Source organism: Corvus brachyrhynchos, unplaced genomic scaffold, assembly GCF_000691975.1.
Source record: "Corvus brachyrhynchos isolate BGI_N302 unplaced genomic scaffold, ASM69197v1 scaffold48, whole genome shotgun sequence".
In the NCBI taxonomy this organism is placed as follows: Eukaryota; Metazoa; Chordata; class Aves; order Passeriformes; family Corvidae; genus Corvus; species Corvus brachyrhynchos.
In genome coordinates this window covers 55,209-70,135 of record NW_008240027.1, presented here as the reverse complement: position 1 = coordinate 70,135, position 14,927 = coordinate 55,209, and the positions used below count along the sequence as shown (strand labels likewise).

At 41.3% G+C, this 14,927-nt stretch overlaps 1 protein-coding gene across 3 annotated transcripts in view; it reads left to right on the top strand.

Moving 5' to 3' along the window:
- Window positions 1-14,927, top strand: part of ZFYVE9 (zinc finger FYVE-type containing 9) — a 58,179-nt gene that overhangs the window by 32,214 nt on the left and 11,038 nt on the right. For all 3 annotated transcript variants that reach the window (XM_008640740.2, XM_017743515.1, XM_017743514.1), the window contains exons 6-12: window positions 775-951; window positions 1,283-1,452; window positions 2,202-2,325; window positions 3,482-3,604; window positions 4,772-4,927; window positions 11,759-11,983; window positions 14,326-14,408. In XM_008640740.2, coding sequence (XP_008638962.1) covers window positions 775-951; window positions 1,283-1,452; window positions 2,202-2,325; window positions 3,482-3,604; window positions 4,772-4,927; window positions 11,759-11,983; window positions 14,326-14,408 — 1,058 coding nt within the window. The remainder of the gene's footprint in view (window positions 1-774; window positions 952-1,282; window positions 1,453-2,201; window positions 2,326-3,481; window positions 3,605-4,771; window positions 4,928-11,758; window positions 11,984-14,325; window positions 14,409-14,927) is intronic.

The window sequence follows — 14,927 nt, the reverse complement described above, 5'->3', positions numbered from 1 at the left end:
TATGCCTGACTCAAAGAATGCATTTATTTGTAGCATACTAATATGGTTGTGAGTGCAAGCACACACATATGAATTTTCTGGTATCTTGCTCCAAGCCTTCCTGAGAGGTGAAAAAGAAGCAGTACTGTGGAGATAGTCTAGTTTACTCACTGGAGGAGATTTTTGCATAATAGTTTTGTTGACAAAGAGGATTTATGTGTTATTGCTTGGCCAATTGAATTAAGGCTCAAGTCATGCCTTCCAAATTAATAGCATAAGGGGTTTTTTACAGATAAGAATAAAAGTTGTTGATCTGTACTCAACTGCCCTGGATACAAAGAAATGCAAGGTGCTTTTTATCATAAATGAAAGATAAGTCTGTTCAAGTGTTCTGTGGGTTATGAAACATTTGTAGTAGGAATGTCTATCTGTCCATGCAGTGTGATGCATTTATATACACACATTTATGTATTGACTGTTTTTCAATTAAATCTTTGAAGAAGAAACAAAATGAAGCATGAGGAACTAAGCATCACTCAAGTCAAAGTGTATTGTTAAAATTTTCAGAAAATACTTTTCTGTGGACTGATATTTTTATTGCACAGGGCCAGTGCAGTTTCTCCTTGTGCTATGGATTTTCTTACTTAACTGCAGTCTCCTGCGCTGTTCCATGAAGGGAATGGTCTGGGAGGTGGCAGGGTCCACAGCTGACCACAGCCGAGAACGTAACACACTGTTTTGTGCTGTTAGATACCTTCCTCTGTGCTCATGGCTCTTGTTCTTTGTTTGCTTTAGCTCAAGCCTGGGAGAACATGATGAGTGCCTCAAGCCAGAGCCCTAACCCTAACAATCCCGCTGAATACTGTTCTACTATCCCTCCTTTGCAGCAGGCTCAGGCCTCGGGTGCCCTGAGCTCTCCGCCTCCCACTGTCATGGTACCTGTGGGAGTTCTAAAGCATCCTGGAGCAGAAGGTAAGAGCATTTCCTTTTTCTTTCAGTTTACCTGTAGTAAGAATTTGGAAAGGATATCTGCACTTCATCCATTTCAAATAATGGCTAATGCCAGTTGTGCTATTCCTGCCCTCAGCAGGGATATCAGGTTTTTCAGGACATGTAAACTGTTCTCAGTGGTTGTGTCTGTACAGGATGTTGCCATAGGGAATGCAGTAGGTGATGATGTCTTAGGTTCCTTCCAATGCGCATTTTTATTTTTTCCATTTTGCTGTTTTATACTCAGATTTTCCAATTTTCTAGCCAGTGTTGCTGTGAGATCTCAAATGCTGGTTTTTTATGTTCTCTCCAGTGGCTCAGCCTAGAGAACAAAGGCGTGTTTGGTTTGCTGATGGGATACTACCCAATGGAGAAGTTGCTGATGCAGCAAAGCTGACAGTGGCTGGGACAACTTCCACAGGAACCTTAACAGTGTCTCATGATCCATCAAAGCCCATGGCCAACAACACTTTATCAGCAGAAGTAAGGGAGTGTTTGGTGCTCAAAATCCCGTGTTTGCCTCAGTTGAGTGGTGTGTGAGTTGCTGTGGTGACTGCAGTAAGACTGATGTAGGAAATCTGCTCAGGCTTGTCTTAGTATGTTGCATAGCAAGTGTTGTCCTTATTTGAATGTTTGCAGAGTGCTGAAACAACCGTATTTTTTAAAATGAAATGAGGATTTTTGGAGCAGATCACTAAGAATGTTTGTTGTCTGCGTGGCTTCCAACTGTTTGGCTGTACAGCTGGTGTGTGAAGGATATTTGTGTAACACATGCTTTACAAAAGGTGAGTCATGGTCAGTAAGGAGTTTGAAACAATAAGATTGCCATAGTGTGGATCAGAAGAATACTCTGTCTGTCACAAAATTCTGTATGCAGGAAAGTGCAGACAAAATCTAACAGTGAAGTCCACCATACCCCATGTAAGTGGAATTGAGACTCTGCAAAAAGTTCGAATGGGCATAGGCGCATTAGGATTTTGTGAAGAAATGGGTATCTGTGGTGTTAGAGAAGGGAGGTGCAGGCTTTAAGCAGACTTTCTAGCAATAGTTCACATATAGGAGTCATCACATGATCATCTATTGTTACAGAGCCAAATTACTTGGTGCTTCTGTTTCTCCAGCAGACACAGACTCCTTCAGCTACATCTATAATAATTTAGCCAGCCAGCTCCTACATTTTTATCATTATTACTGTTTTAATGTTGTCCTTCCTTGTTGTTTGCTTCTTGTAGACTGATAATGCCTCTGTATTCTCGGGAAATATAACTCAGGTCGGCAGTCCTGTTGGCAGTGCAATGAATCTGATTCCTGAAGATGGGCTTCCTCCAATTCTGATCTCCACTGGAGTAAAAGGAGGTGAGGGTATAACTTGGCAGCCAGCTTTTATGCTTACCAGATGCAATAACCTAATGGCTACTGTGTTTATTTTAAAAATAAGATGCTGGCAGCATGCTGAGTATTTGAAGGAATTCTCAGTAAGTACTTGTGGGTAAATATTGGGCCACTCCTTTGCACAATTGGTTCCTATTTGCATCCAGGAAGGGCCCCACCTTGCCATGAAATTCCTGTAACAAGTAAAACATGAAGCAAAAAATTAACTGCAGTCCAGAAACATGTGCTAATTTCTTCACTAATCGGACTGTGGGGAGTGTTTCACACAGAGATAGGTTTTAATTAGCCTTATGAATATTCATGCTTCCCTTCTCTGAAATTCTGTTGGAACATAGGCTCTGTCTGAGGCATCCCCAAGCACTGTATTCAACAACACTATTGCACATTTTGGCCCACAGTGCAGCTTTTAGTCATTGTGATGTCCTCCTGTAGAGGATTCAAATGGAAGAGGCTCCAGAAAATTAAAAACTAATTTTTAAAAGATTAGAAAATGTGTATTTGATTATGGGATATTATTTTCCACAGTCTGATTCATGACATCCTTTAATACATTCCTGGAATGAACTTATTTTCTCTTCTTTTGTTGTTTTATTCCTATTAGATATTTTGCCGACACAGTGCATTTCTCATGTTAAGCTGGAAGTAACCTTTTATTTCTGGATAGTGTCGAAACCAATATGTGAGCAGCATTTAATTTTAAAACAGATCTGTTCCATCCAGTGTTAGCTGTTCATGGTAGTCCAGGACCGATGCCCTTCTGCCTTACTGTGATTTAAGTAACAATTCTTAACTTTGTCATTTGGGATGACATTGTGACATTGTTGACATTGTGACACATTTCTCAATTTGATTTCAATTTTCTCCTCTACTTGATACTGAAAAATAGTTGATTTGTGAAATGAGCCGCACCTTTTTAAAGGATGTACAGAGGCTATCTTATAAATTCCATTGAAGTTTGAAAATACCAGCCTAGGAAATGATCCATCAAACCAGCAATAGTTAAAGAAGTGTTTGTCTAAAAGGTCAAAACAGTAAAAAGAATTAGAACTGGGTTATCTGATTCTAAAGTAGAGTCTGTACCAGTAATTAATGGGTTTCACTGTGTTTGTTTCTTTTGTAGACTATGCTGTGGAAGAGAGACCTTCTCAGATCTCTGTCATGCAGCAGCTGGAGGATGGTGGCCCTGACCCTCTAGTATTTGTTTTAAATGCTAATTTGCTGTCCATGGTAAAAATAGTAAATTGTAAGTGTTTATTGTTAAATAAGTCTTGGTCTATGAGAGGGGAAATGTTATCTAGATTATTAGTAGGAACAGCAGCATTATCCTTTGGTAGGATAGTATCTGAAAATATGTACAGGTTGAAAACTTTGTACTGAGCCATATTAAGTTAAATGGCAAAAGGCCCTGTTCTGGTCATTTAGGTATCAGTACAGATAATTTTGTGTGGAAAATATAAACTGGACTGATAGAGCCTCCAGTCTCAGGTTTGGAGATTAGTGTCTTCTGTAGAGCTTGATAGGGCAGGGTATTTTATCACCCATTTTCCTTTGGTTGCTTCACTTATTCGCCTGTCATCCCATTCTGGAAAAAGCAGATGGGATCCCATAATAATGCAGAGGTTCCATTCCACCGTGCACCTCTTCTGTCCCTTTCTGTCTTGTGCCTGTGTGCACCTGTGCTGAGGGAGGAGTGGGGAGGCAGACAGATGGCTTCTCATGCCAGTTCCTCAGCTGATCTCTGCTGGGTAGAAACATGGTGGAGAAATTGGGAAGGACAGTTTTGTATTAATAAATTGTTTATTAACCTTTCAGCATCTCTTAGATTGCAGTACAATGTTTTACATATGTATAAAAAGGTAACATATTGAGACACAGGTTTTATTTCAATAACTTAGTATTCTCAAGAAATGAAGCTCAGAGTATGTGTCATTACTAACATTCCTGTGAAGCAGAACAACAGAGTGAGGTCTCATGGAGACACCTGACATCCAGCTCTCCATGTTAAAGAGAGATACCACTGTTGGAAACTGTTTTAGCTGTCAGGATCATGGTACGCACAGGCAACAGCCTGGCCTGTTCCCAGGCTCCTTCATTCACATTTAAATCCTGTCCTTTCATTTGAATAGAGAAACTGCTAAAAGTCTGCTCTGTGGTGTTAATCCCAAGATCTGACTGGGAACTGTAATGCTCTGGCTCTTCCTTAGCTGTAAACTGGGAGTTATTGAGCTGCTCTTGTTTTGGATGTGCTTGCTCTCACGGTAACAGATGTAGGACGTAATTTGTCTGTGTGACAGATAACACAACAATACATGCTGTAAAACTGATTCTTGCAAGAGCTGTCTTCCTGCAGTGAAATTTAGGCATCCTTTTTGCAATTCTGCTCTGCTGATGCATGTTTCCATCCGTGCAGATGTGAACAGGAAGTGCTGGTGTTTCACCACGAAAGGCATGCACGCGGTGGGGCAGTCGGAGATTGTCATTCTCCTGCAGTGTTTGCCTGATGAGAAATGTTTGCCTAAGGATATCTTTAACCATTTTGTGCAACTTTACCGGGATGCCTTAGCAGGTAAGAATGCTCTCTGTTAAAAATGCTCTGAGTAGATGACCATATGGGGTCAGATACATTTTTGTCACAGCAAATGGCTCTTTTTTATAAAAGAATATAAGAAGTGAATGAGGATCAAAGCTGATAGGGGGATGAGTTGTTGATTGTTAGTATCCAGTGTTCTAGTCACCTCACCAAATAAAATGCTGGTAACCTGGGGAGCTGCTCCAAAGATCTTCCAGCTAGAAAGAAAATTTTGAGAATTCTTGAGGATAGTATGTTCAATATCTCTAGATCAGGTAGTTCAGAAGTTTGATTCTCATAGTACCTGTGTCTATTCCCACATTATGGAGATCCTATTTATATTTTAAAATAATATAGGTGTACGTGTGCCCAGAATGAACTGTAGAGCATTTCAGAAATTATCCCTGAAATTTGAATTTTTGTATCTCGATTGCAAGATTTTTATATAAACCATTGCACATTTTACATATGCTAAGTAAATAGGCTTCCACTTCTAGTATTATTGTTGGACCTTAGAATGCAAGTATTTGGTTCCATTGATCAGAAAATAAAGCGTGTTTTCCAGAGGTGAAATTGGATCACGTTAAGGTTATATGCTGAAAGTACATTTACAAGAGGTTCTGCTTATCATTCGTAATGCCTTTGGAGTGACTGAATCCAGTACTCTAACAACATAATGAAAGATATTTGTTTCCTAAAATATCTTTATAAAACAAAGGTCAGCTTGTCCAGAGAGGTTGCTAGGTTCAGAATGTATTATTATCACGTGTCATAATGGATCTTATGTGCATGGCAAACAACTGCCTTTCTAAACCTCAATTCATTTGCAATTCTTTGTCTTATAATGATGTTATTCAGGGGGAGATAGATATGAAAAATGGTAAGCATGTGTATATAAATGTGTATATATGTATATTGCAGATATAAATCCAGCTTGGTGTGTATATTGCTATGAAGTTCTATATAATTACACTACAGAAATACATAATTTATAACTCCTACATAATGTATTTGGAATTCTTTTTTTAGTACTGTAGTGGTAGTAATTTGATATCCTACAATTCCACTGGTGCAAAGAGCTGCTTACTATTGTACAATTCTTAATCAGAAACCAAATGTCACTGTTAAAGAACTCCACTGTGTGTTTTCTTTTGTTAGGATCTGCTGTGTGTTGTGTTTCAGACATGAAGGATGAGTAGACAGACACCTTCAGTTACTGGATAATGCCTGCAGGTTTTGTAGACAGAGCACCTTGATAAACTCCCAAAGCACTATGGAATGCTCTCTCCATATCCATCCTTTTTTCCTTTCCAAGGCACACGTTGTTTGAGAGGCAGAAGGATCTGTTAGCATATTTGTACCTCTGGCTGCTTTAAACGTTCTTTAGGCAGAGAGGAGGTGATGCTGTAGGGGTTTCAGTTTGGTGTCTGTAATCCCTTGGAAGTGGTGAGCAGTTTTCCTGCTCTTGTAGGTGGAGCTGTGCTTTCCAAGCTGTTCATTTCAGAGGTACTGCACCTCTCCTGGCAATGAGATGATGGACATTTAGAGCAAACAAGAATTCCCAGCAGAATTTAGAGACTATTTAAAAGCCTGTCTCACCATTTCATTTCTCATTATATAATACACTGTCTTAAATTTATTCTTTATCAGGAACTGAAATAAATTCTGAGGATGTTTTTTATTTATTTCCTTTAGTATACGTTTTCATCAAAACAGTGATAAAATAAAAAGGCACATACGGTACTTTTTATTGGAATGGAAACAAGAATTACTTTTAGCGATGTTGATTTTGCTTTGAAGTGATTTTAGGTTTCTTGGATTTGTTTTCATCTGAAAAACACAGCATCCCCTTTTGTTTGTTTGATTAAAGCCCAATCTATAGCAAGTTATTTCTTCATGAGTCACATGAATTTAGGAGTCTGAATTCTGTGCTCAAGCCTAGAAGCACAAACTTTAATGTGCTTATGCCTCTTCCCAGATGTTTCTACTTTCCTGAAGGGATAACTTGTTCTGGAGGCTGAGTCCTGCCCTCTGTGCTGGGTGTCATTTACAGGGTGGCTCTGTCAGGGTGGCTGCCAGAGAGATTTTGAAGGAAAAATGTCATTTTTCACTCTAGGCTGTATGCATGCGAGTTATAAAAAAATAAAGTTGTCAGTTAAGGCAAGTATTCGTTGCTGCTCACTTTTTGTCCCTTTATTTTTCCTCTGGTCCCTCTGTCATCAAGCTCCCTGCTGTGTTGCTTTTCTTGTTTTGAAATTGGAAGCTAATGATTTCTGTTGTGGTTGTAGTAGTTGTACTGCTGTAGTAGTAATCCCATGATTATCCCTGTCTGTTGGCTATAAGCCTGGCAGTGAATGGGAAAATGAGAACTTCTGTCTGTGTGAATGGGTACTTTGAGGCAGTTGGATGTGTTAATGTAGTGCTGCCAGAGATGCCCATGTGCATCAGCTCTGTGGTGGAAGACAATAAATGCTACTGTTACTTTTGTAGTGGAAATGTAAATCTGGCAACTGCCTGAAATGGCTTTGTGGACACCCAGTTTTTTGGAGATATTCCTTGTGAGGGTGGATCTATCCCAGACACAGTTGGTGTATTTTTTACCCAGCCTGGTTTTAATTAAAAAAGGTAGTAGTTAACAGTAGATCTGTAAAGAAGCCTATGTAGATGTTCTGAACAGAGAACAGCTTCACTGAGTAATACACCCCTACAACTGGTCTGTGGAAAGGTGGAGACAAAATCAAACTTCATATGAGGTGTGTGAGTGATGTTTGGTAGACTGCCACAGAGTAGCCTGAGAAAGTTTTGGATGCTGGCAGCTGCTGCTCTCGCTGATAATAAGCAAAGCATTATGGCCCTTGGCAATAGGAATAAGTTCTTTCCAAATTACTCTCTGATGTCTTTCAATAAAGAGATGGTGACCATGGCCAGAACTTTGAATGTGGAGTTCATATGGTTTTTCTCAGTGTTGGCATCTGCTACAGATGTGTTGTGCCAGCAAGGTACATTCATGGTCTTGACTCTTCTGTGGCTCTTTGTGACTCTTGGAGTGACTGGGTTTGTGTTCCTTTTCCAAAGAAAATGTGCTCATTTGCTCTTGAAGAAAATCCATCTGGCAGGATTTTTCACAGGTAAATATTGCTTTGCATCTCTTGCTGCAGGACTGGGGTGCTGGGGTTTTCGGGATGCCAGCAGTGTTTGGTACATGGCAGTTCTTGGCTGTTATGGACAGCAGAGGAATGAGGGTGGATGGATGCAGCTGACTTCCCCAAGCCACATAAAAATGCTTTCCCTGAGCCAATACCTTTTTTTTGACCTGGCTTTAAGCAAAAGATAGGAAATATATACATTAAGAATTTAACCTCACTGCTTTTTGGTAAAAGTACCTTCATATGGCTTCACCACATATTGAGAGCAATAAACAAATGCAGGAATCTTTTTTTTTTCCCCTTTACCTTTCCTGGTATAGACTGTTTTGAGTCCAGAAGGGATTGCCAAACTGCTATACAAAGCACATTGTTCACTGCAGAAAGATATCTGATACAAGTGAAGAATTCAAAACACCATGGATCACGACATCAATGGATAAAAGCATCTTTTTTGTCTAGAGAGCTTTGTAGAGATGCTTAAGATTTAAAGTCAAGGATAACCCAGTATAACTGAGAAGAGAATAAGTACTGACCTCCTGCAGAACTGCTTTAGATGCATCATGCACACTTAAAGCACTTCCTAAATAATGTCAATTGTGTGATGTCAGGTGCTGGAACTTAATACATGGAAAGGCACCTTTCTGTTCACTCTGAGATTGCCTCATTAGAAAGGAAGCTGTGGTATGTTTTAAATTAAATTACATGCTTTTGCAAAGGATAGTTATTTTTGAAGGTTTTTCTGACGCCTACACTTTCTCTACAAGCCTCTGAAACAGTTCTGTGCTTAAAATGTGTAATGGTGCAGTGGGTTGGGTTTGACGATGTCAGGCTGGTAATAGCAACTTCTCAGTGGGGCCTTGGCTTGGGACCACCTTCAGAGACAGGGCAGGAAAGGCTGACAACCCCTGCTCAGTGCAGAAATGTTTGTGGGACAAGCCCAAAGAGGCTTTTTGACTTGGTTGTGCTGACTGAAAAGGGCACTAAAGAAGTGTGTAGGAAAACACTTGCTTCTTCCCATGCTGTCCACATCCAGGCTCTTACACTGTTATAAATAACGAATTCCAGCACAACTACCTAATCCCAATAATTTGTCCTCTTAAAGTAGTGGCAGCCTCTTGGAGCTTGCACTGTGCAAGCTGCTTGTGTCAGAAGGAGTAATTTATAATGCTGTGGCTTATGGAAGGAAAGGGCTGAACAGCTGAGTTGCAGATTCCACTCTAAGGATTTTTTCCATGTTTCTGTTGGCTGAAAAATTCTTATTAAGGCATCCCAGGCGTGTGAGCCTTGAAGCTCCATCTCCTGAAACGGAAAAAATAAGTAGTCATCCCCTTCTGCTGCAGCACTTGGCACCAGTCTCAAGAGGAAATGTCTGATTGCTTTGTCATTCCAGTGGGCAGTGCCACACGTCTCAGATCCTTACGGGATTGTACAGCTGCACTTTGGCTAGCCTCTTGCACACAGAAAATACACAGAAAAGGGGGCAGAATTCAGTGCAGTTTGGCAATTCATACACGTCATACACTTGAAGGGTAAAAAGGATTATTATGGTCATGTTGTTGGAACTGAGAACCTCACCAAGTAATTTTATTATCAGGCCTGTAGCTCTATTTGGGTAAGAACAGATGGGAAGGGAAAAGGAAGTATAAATGAAGAAGAGGCGATTAGTGAGGGTAGGTGGGAACTGCAAAAGCAAACGAGTGCCAGCAGCTATTTTAGATAAGTGAAAATCTTTCTCATGAACACCAGTGGATACACTGGTTTGCACTCACTAGCAGGACGCCCAAGTTGGTGCATTGTCATAGCATAGTCACTGAGCAGGCAATAGTGTCACAGCGCAGCTGACAGACATGCATTTGCACATGGGCAGGAGCAGGGATTCTCGGCAGCTGACATGTGATGTGGCTCTGTTATTCATGGTAGTTTGACCAGTAGCTACTTTTCATCAAGTATGCTTAGCTGAGAAGTTGTAGCCACTCTAAGAGTTCTGGAGTTTGATCTGGGTGATCATGTCAGCTTTGTTTATCTCTGTAAAATTACAGGTTGGCTTCGCAGGACAGTGGCAAGTTTTGAATGAGCCCCACCCTGCTATGGATTGCCTGTCCTGCCAAACCTGTCACTTTCTAACAGGGAACTTGAGAATTTACTTTGTGCAGCACTGTGTGGGTACAGAAAAAAAAAATCCACTAAGGGGCCCTCAAATTTGAGAAACAAGGGAACCCCTGAGCTTATTTGTTAGTTGGAGTATAAAAGGAGCCTTTTGCTTACAGACCTGCCAGTCACTGTATCTAAAGCTGGAGGACCCAAGGTCATGTGATGGACAATACTCAGTGGTGATTGTGCCAGCGTGGTCTGGAGGGGTGCAAAGTAGCACGGCCACATCTTAAGGGGGAGGGCTGGAATAGCTGTGTTATTCTCATAACTTGTATTACTGAGGATGTCCAAGTATCACTTCTGCAACTCATATTTTTACTTACTTAAAACCTGGCACTGGTCTGTGTGTGTCTCGTGTGTGTAAATGGAAGAAACTCTCCAGGTAGTGTCCAGTGGATGTGCAGATGGAGACATGCACATCACTACCTTCAGTTCAGATACAAACATTCTGTTATGAGGTGGTGGAGAAAGAGCAGAAACTGCTACTTAGCAGTCTCTGTCTGCAGGTGGGAAAGCCTGGGCTTGCTCCAGAAGCCCAGGAGGTCTGCATGAGTACCTCAATCCCATGCAATTCCTCATGAGTGGTGTGATCAAGCACACCACGCTCTCCGAAACTGTCTTTTTGTTTGAGAGCAAATCAGCGCTATTAATATTCACATCTTCCTATGGAGAATTGTGATCAGCTGTTCTGTACATTATTTGCATGCTGTTGTTGTCATTTGATAAAAGGAATCACACCATGGTTCTTTGCTTCGATGTTAAATGCTGTGTTGGATGCTATAATAACCTAATCAACATTCAGATTCATTCAGCCATTTGAGTGTAAACATTTTTGGAAATCAGAAGCATCAAAGAGTAAAAATGTGAATAAAAATTAGTGATGTTTCTCCCCTGTGTCTCTCTCAGTTGCATTTTACATTAAGTGTACTAATGAAATAAACAGTCTTTTGTGTAATTCTTGATATGACCCATATCTTCAATACATATCTGAGCAGGCACCCCAGTGGTTTGCCTAAATGGAAGGACAACCAGTGGACATTAATTGTTTGACCAGGTGCACATCTCTCCTTAAATTGCAGCTGAAGCTAAGAGTTTAGTTCAATCAGCAGCAGTTTCTGCACTGGAAGCGCCTTGAATATCTGCAAGGCACTGAAAACAGGCTTTGTGTGGGTGTTTCTGTAGTGCCAGGAGGAGGTTTCAGGTACCACCTTAGCAGCAATTCTGGCCCGAGCTCTCCTGTGGTATCCTGTAAGGGTGGTGAGGCCCTGGCACAGGTTGCCTGCCCAGAGAAGCTGTGGCTGCCCCATCCCTGGAAGTGTTCAAGGCTGGGTTGAAGCAATTTTGCACAGGAGGTAACCTGAGCCCCTGTGTGCAGCAAATCATGGTTTCAGATGTGGTTAATACACATTAATGCTTCAGGGAGCAAAGTGAATTTAATGCAGTTTTTTTTTCCCTTCTGAAAAAGTCCTGACAGTCTTGATACAGCTCTCAATCTAGTGAAGTAATGAACTGTTTTTTTTTTTTCCCATAGGTAACATTGTTGGCAACCTGGGACACTCCTTTTTCAGCCAGAGCTTCCTTGGAAGCAAAGAACACGGAGGGTTCTTGTACGTTGCAGCTACGTATCAGTCCCTGCAAGACCTGGTGCTCCCAACCCCACCGTACTTGTTTGGTATCCTCATCCAGAAGTGGGAGACTCCCTGGGCTAAAGTGTTCCCCATCAGGCTGATGCTGAGACTCGGAGCTGAATACAGGCGTGAGTAGCAGGCACTGTTGGAGTAACTTCTGCAGGGGATGGGTGGATTCTGCTTTAGAGAATCCCAGCCATGGATTGTTACCTGTCAGAGCCTCCCAGGCTCAAACAGGCAAGGAAAAGCTGTGTGTCAGAGCCACAGTGCAGCACTGATGTGACCTACAGCCTTCTTACAACTCTGCTGGGTCCAGGGAGATGTTTGTGGAGAAAAGTCTAGTTCTGAGCAGCTGTTTGTATCCCTTTAGTGACCTGAGAGTTCCATGCAGAACAAGTTTGATTAGCTGGTGTAGTTAGCACATGGGAGAGCCTTTGAGATGTTAAGCTCTTTCCATGCTGAAATGAAAGAGCATTTGCTTTTAGCTTCATTTTCCAGAGAGTAACAATATGTGTGCAGGGGCAACAAACTTGGACAGTTTGTTGCAAAAATTCTGTTGCAACTAATAATAAATAGGCTGGAGAGAATGTTTAATGTAACAAAAACTTAGCAGTTAGCATGAAATTAGCATAAAGTTAAGATAAAATAACTTTCAAAAGACATTTACCATTGCTGGAGCAAAGGTATTATTGGCAGTTTGTCCACCATGACGGGCCAAAAATTGTATGTCTTACACATCTGCAGTTTTAATTGGCAGATCTCATTAATCTAAATTACTGTGAAAATGGTCTGTTGATAATTTTTTCCAGAATTTTTCAGAACATTTTAACAAAATAAGTTTTAAAATATGCTGTACAGAGATTTGTCTCTAACTTTTAAAGTTTTGAGAACATTGGAAGTTTTCCACAAAATATGTATGTTGCTGGAGGAGAAAAATAAAATCCTCATAATTTGCCTTCTGAGGATGAGGGCTGAAGGCTAAACCTGTCCAAAGAAACATTCGTGTTAAAGGTGTGTAGGTTTTTGTGTGTATCTGTGGGCATTTTTTAAGTAGTGCATTTATTCCCATCAGTATTTAGAAAAACAAACAAAAATGCTCATATTTTGGATGTGACATCTGTTTTTGAGCAAAGAAAGAAGTGTTTTGATAGTGACAAACAAAAGTACCTGCTCTGATATATTGAGAAGCTGGGCTTTGCATCATTCCTACAGCTGTGGTTTGGATTTAGACATACTCCCTTGAGCTGTGCCAGTTGTGACTGCAGGGCACTGCCTCAGTTTTTCCCTGGAAGGTGCTGCTTTTGTGTCTTGGGTTTCCTTCCATCCTCTTTGCTGGTGGAATGTCAGAATCCAGCCAGTGCTGCTGGCTGTGCAGATCAGATGCAGGAAGCGCTGGGGGTTGCTGGATGTGCAGAAAACATCTGCTGAGCATCCACAGATCAGCCCAACAGCTCAGGCTAAGGGAATTTGGTGCATCTGGGATGTAACTGAGCTGCTGCTTGAAACCAGGGTGGCAGGCACAGGAAATTCAGCCGTTGTTGGTGCTTCAGGGCACTGTGCACGGGTTGGTTGCCGTGTGGTGTGTGGTGCTTTCAGGTATCAAATCAGTGTGCAGAGGCTGGAGCTGATTTCCATCAGGAAATCCTCATGTTGTTCACACGATGCTGAGCACTTTGCAGCTCCTTCTGACCACCCTGGGAGCTGGGAGTGTGGCATTTGGGGAAATCAGGCTGAGTGTTTGCCTGAGGATAGTTTAGGAATCCTCCTTCAAACATGTGTTTGGGAAACCTTGGCATTATGTACCAGTGCATGAGTCATGTTCCAGGCTTCTGCTGCAACATAATGTAATGCAGCCAGATCCATGCCCTGCACTTGGAATTGCATCACAGATGTTTTAGAGGTATGGATAAGTCAGCCAAGGAATGCAGATATTTTACATCACTGGCATACCATAAATGTCCTTTAAATTGTTTTTGACATACCCCTATAGAGTTTGCCACACTCTCATGAAGTAATGAAAACAGGAAATAAAATAATCTGAATTATCACTTGAATGTCATGTGTCAGCCACAGAACTGAAAGACTGATGATGCTGTAGTGGAGAGCGGCAGGATGGTTGTACAAAAATAGAAGCCATTTCCAAGAAGTAGCCTGAAAAAAGCATTTAGAAAGGTCATCTTTGCCATCAGGGCCCAGGTCACTCAGTTCAGTCCTGCAGTGTGGCACCTGTAAGCTTTCCCCATAATTATTCTTGTTTCTAGCATGGTGGGCAAGCAGCCCTGACACACGTCCAAGGTGCGTTATAATGTTAAACCCTTCTGCCCTTTTGCTTTTTAAATTCCAGTCTTCCCAGTCTCTTCTTTCGCTGCTGCTTGCCACATTAAACTGAGAAAATGGTATTTAGGGCTGGTTTTGCAGAGTCTGAGTACGTAAATTTCCATCTGACCTGTTCTGTTCTGTTTTATTCTAGTTTACCCATGCCCACTTTTTAGTGTCAGATTCCGTAAGCCTTTGTTTGGAGAGACTGGACACACGATCATGAACCTCCTTGCAGTAAGTCTGTGGTGGAATTTGTACATTCCACTGGTGTGAGTGGATCCATGTGGGGAGATAGGGGTTCCAGGTGCATGTAGTAGCTGGAAGGTTTAGGAGATGCAAGAGGAAGTAGTGGTGAATTTACCTGCTTTTACTGAGAGTAGGTGTTAGCTTTCAACAACACAGTGAATTGTAACAAGGTACCCAAATCAACATCCCAAACCTGGCTGCTGGAGGATGTTTGGATCTTGAAATAAGTGCATTATTTGCTTAGATTGCTTCTTCAGAAGCGCTGGGTCACCACAGTGTGCAGTCACAGCTCTCTGATTACACAGCGCTCTGACTGAGGAGATGTTATTATCTCTTCCTACTTAGCAAATATTTTGAATATAGGAAATTCTCTTTGATGCATAACTTAATCTCACTGCTAGAAAAACTAATAACTCCATCTAGTAATGTAACAGAACACAGAGAGCAAATTTTCTTACATACAGTGATGATATTCAAGGCTGGAGAACATTAGTTTTGATGTAAGAA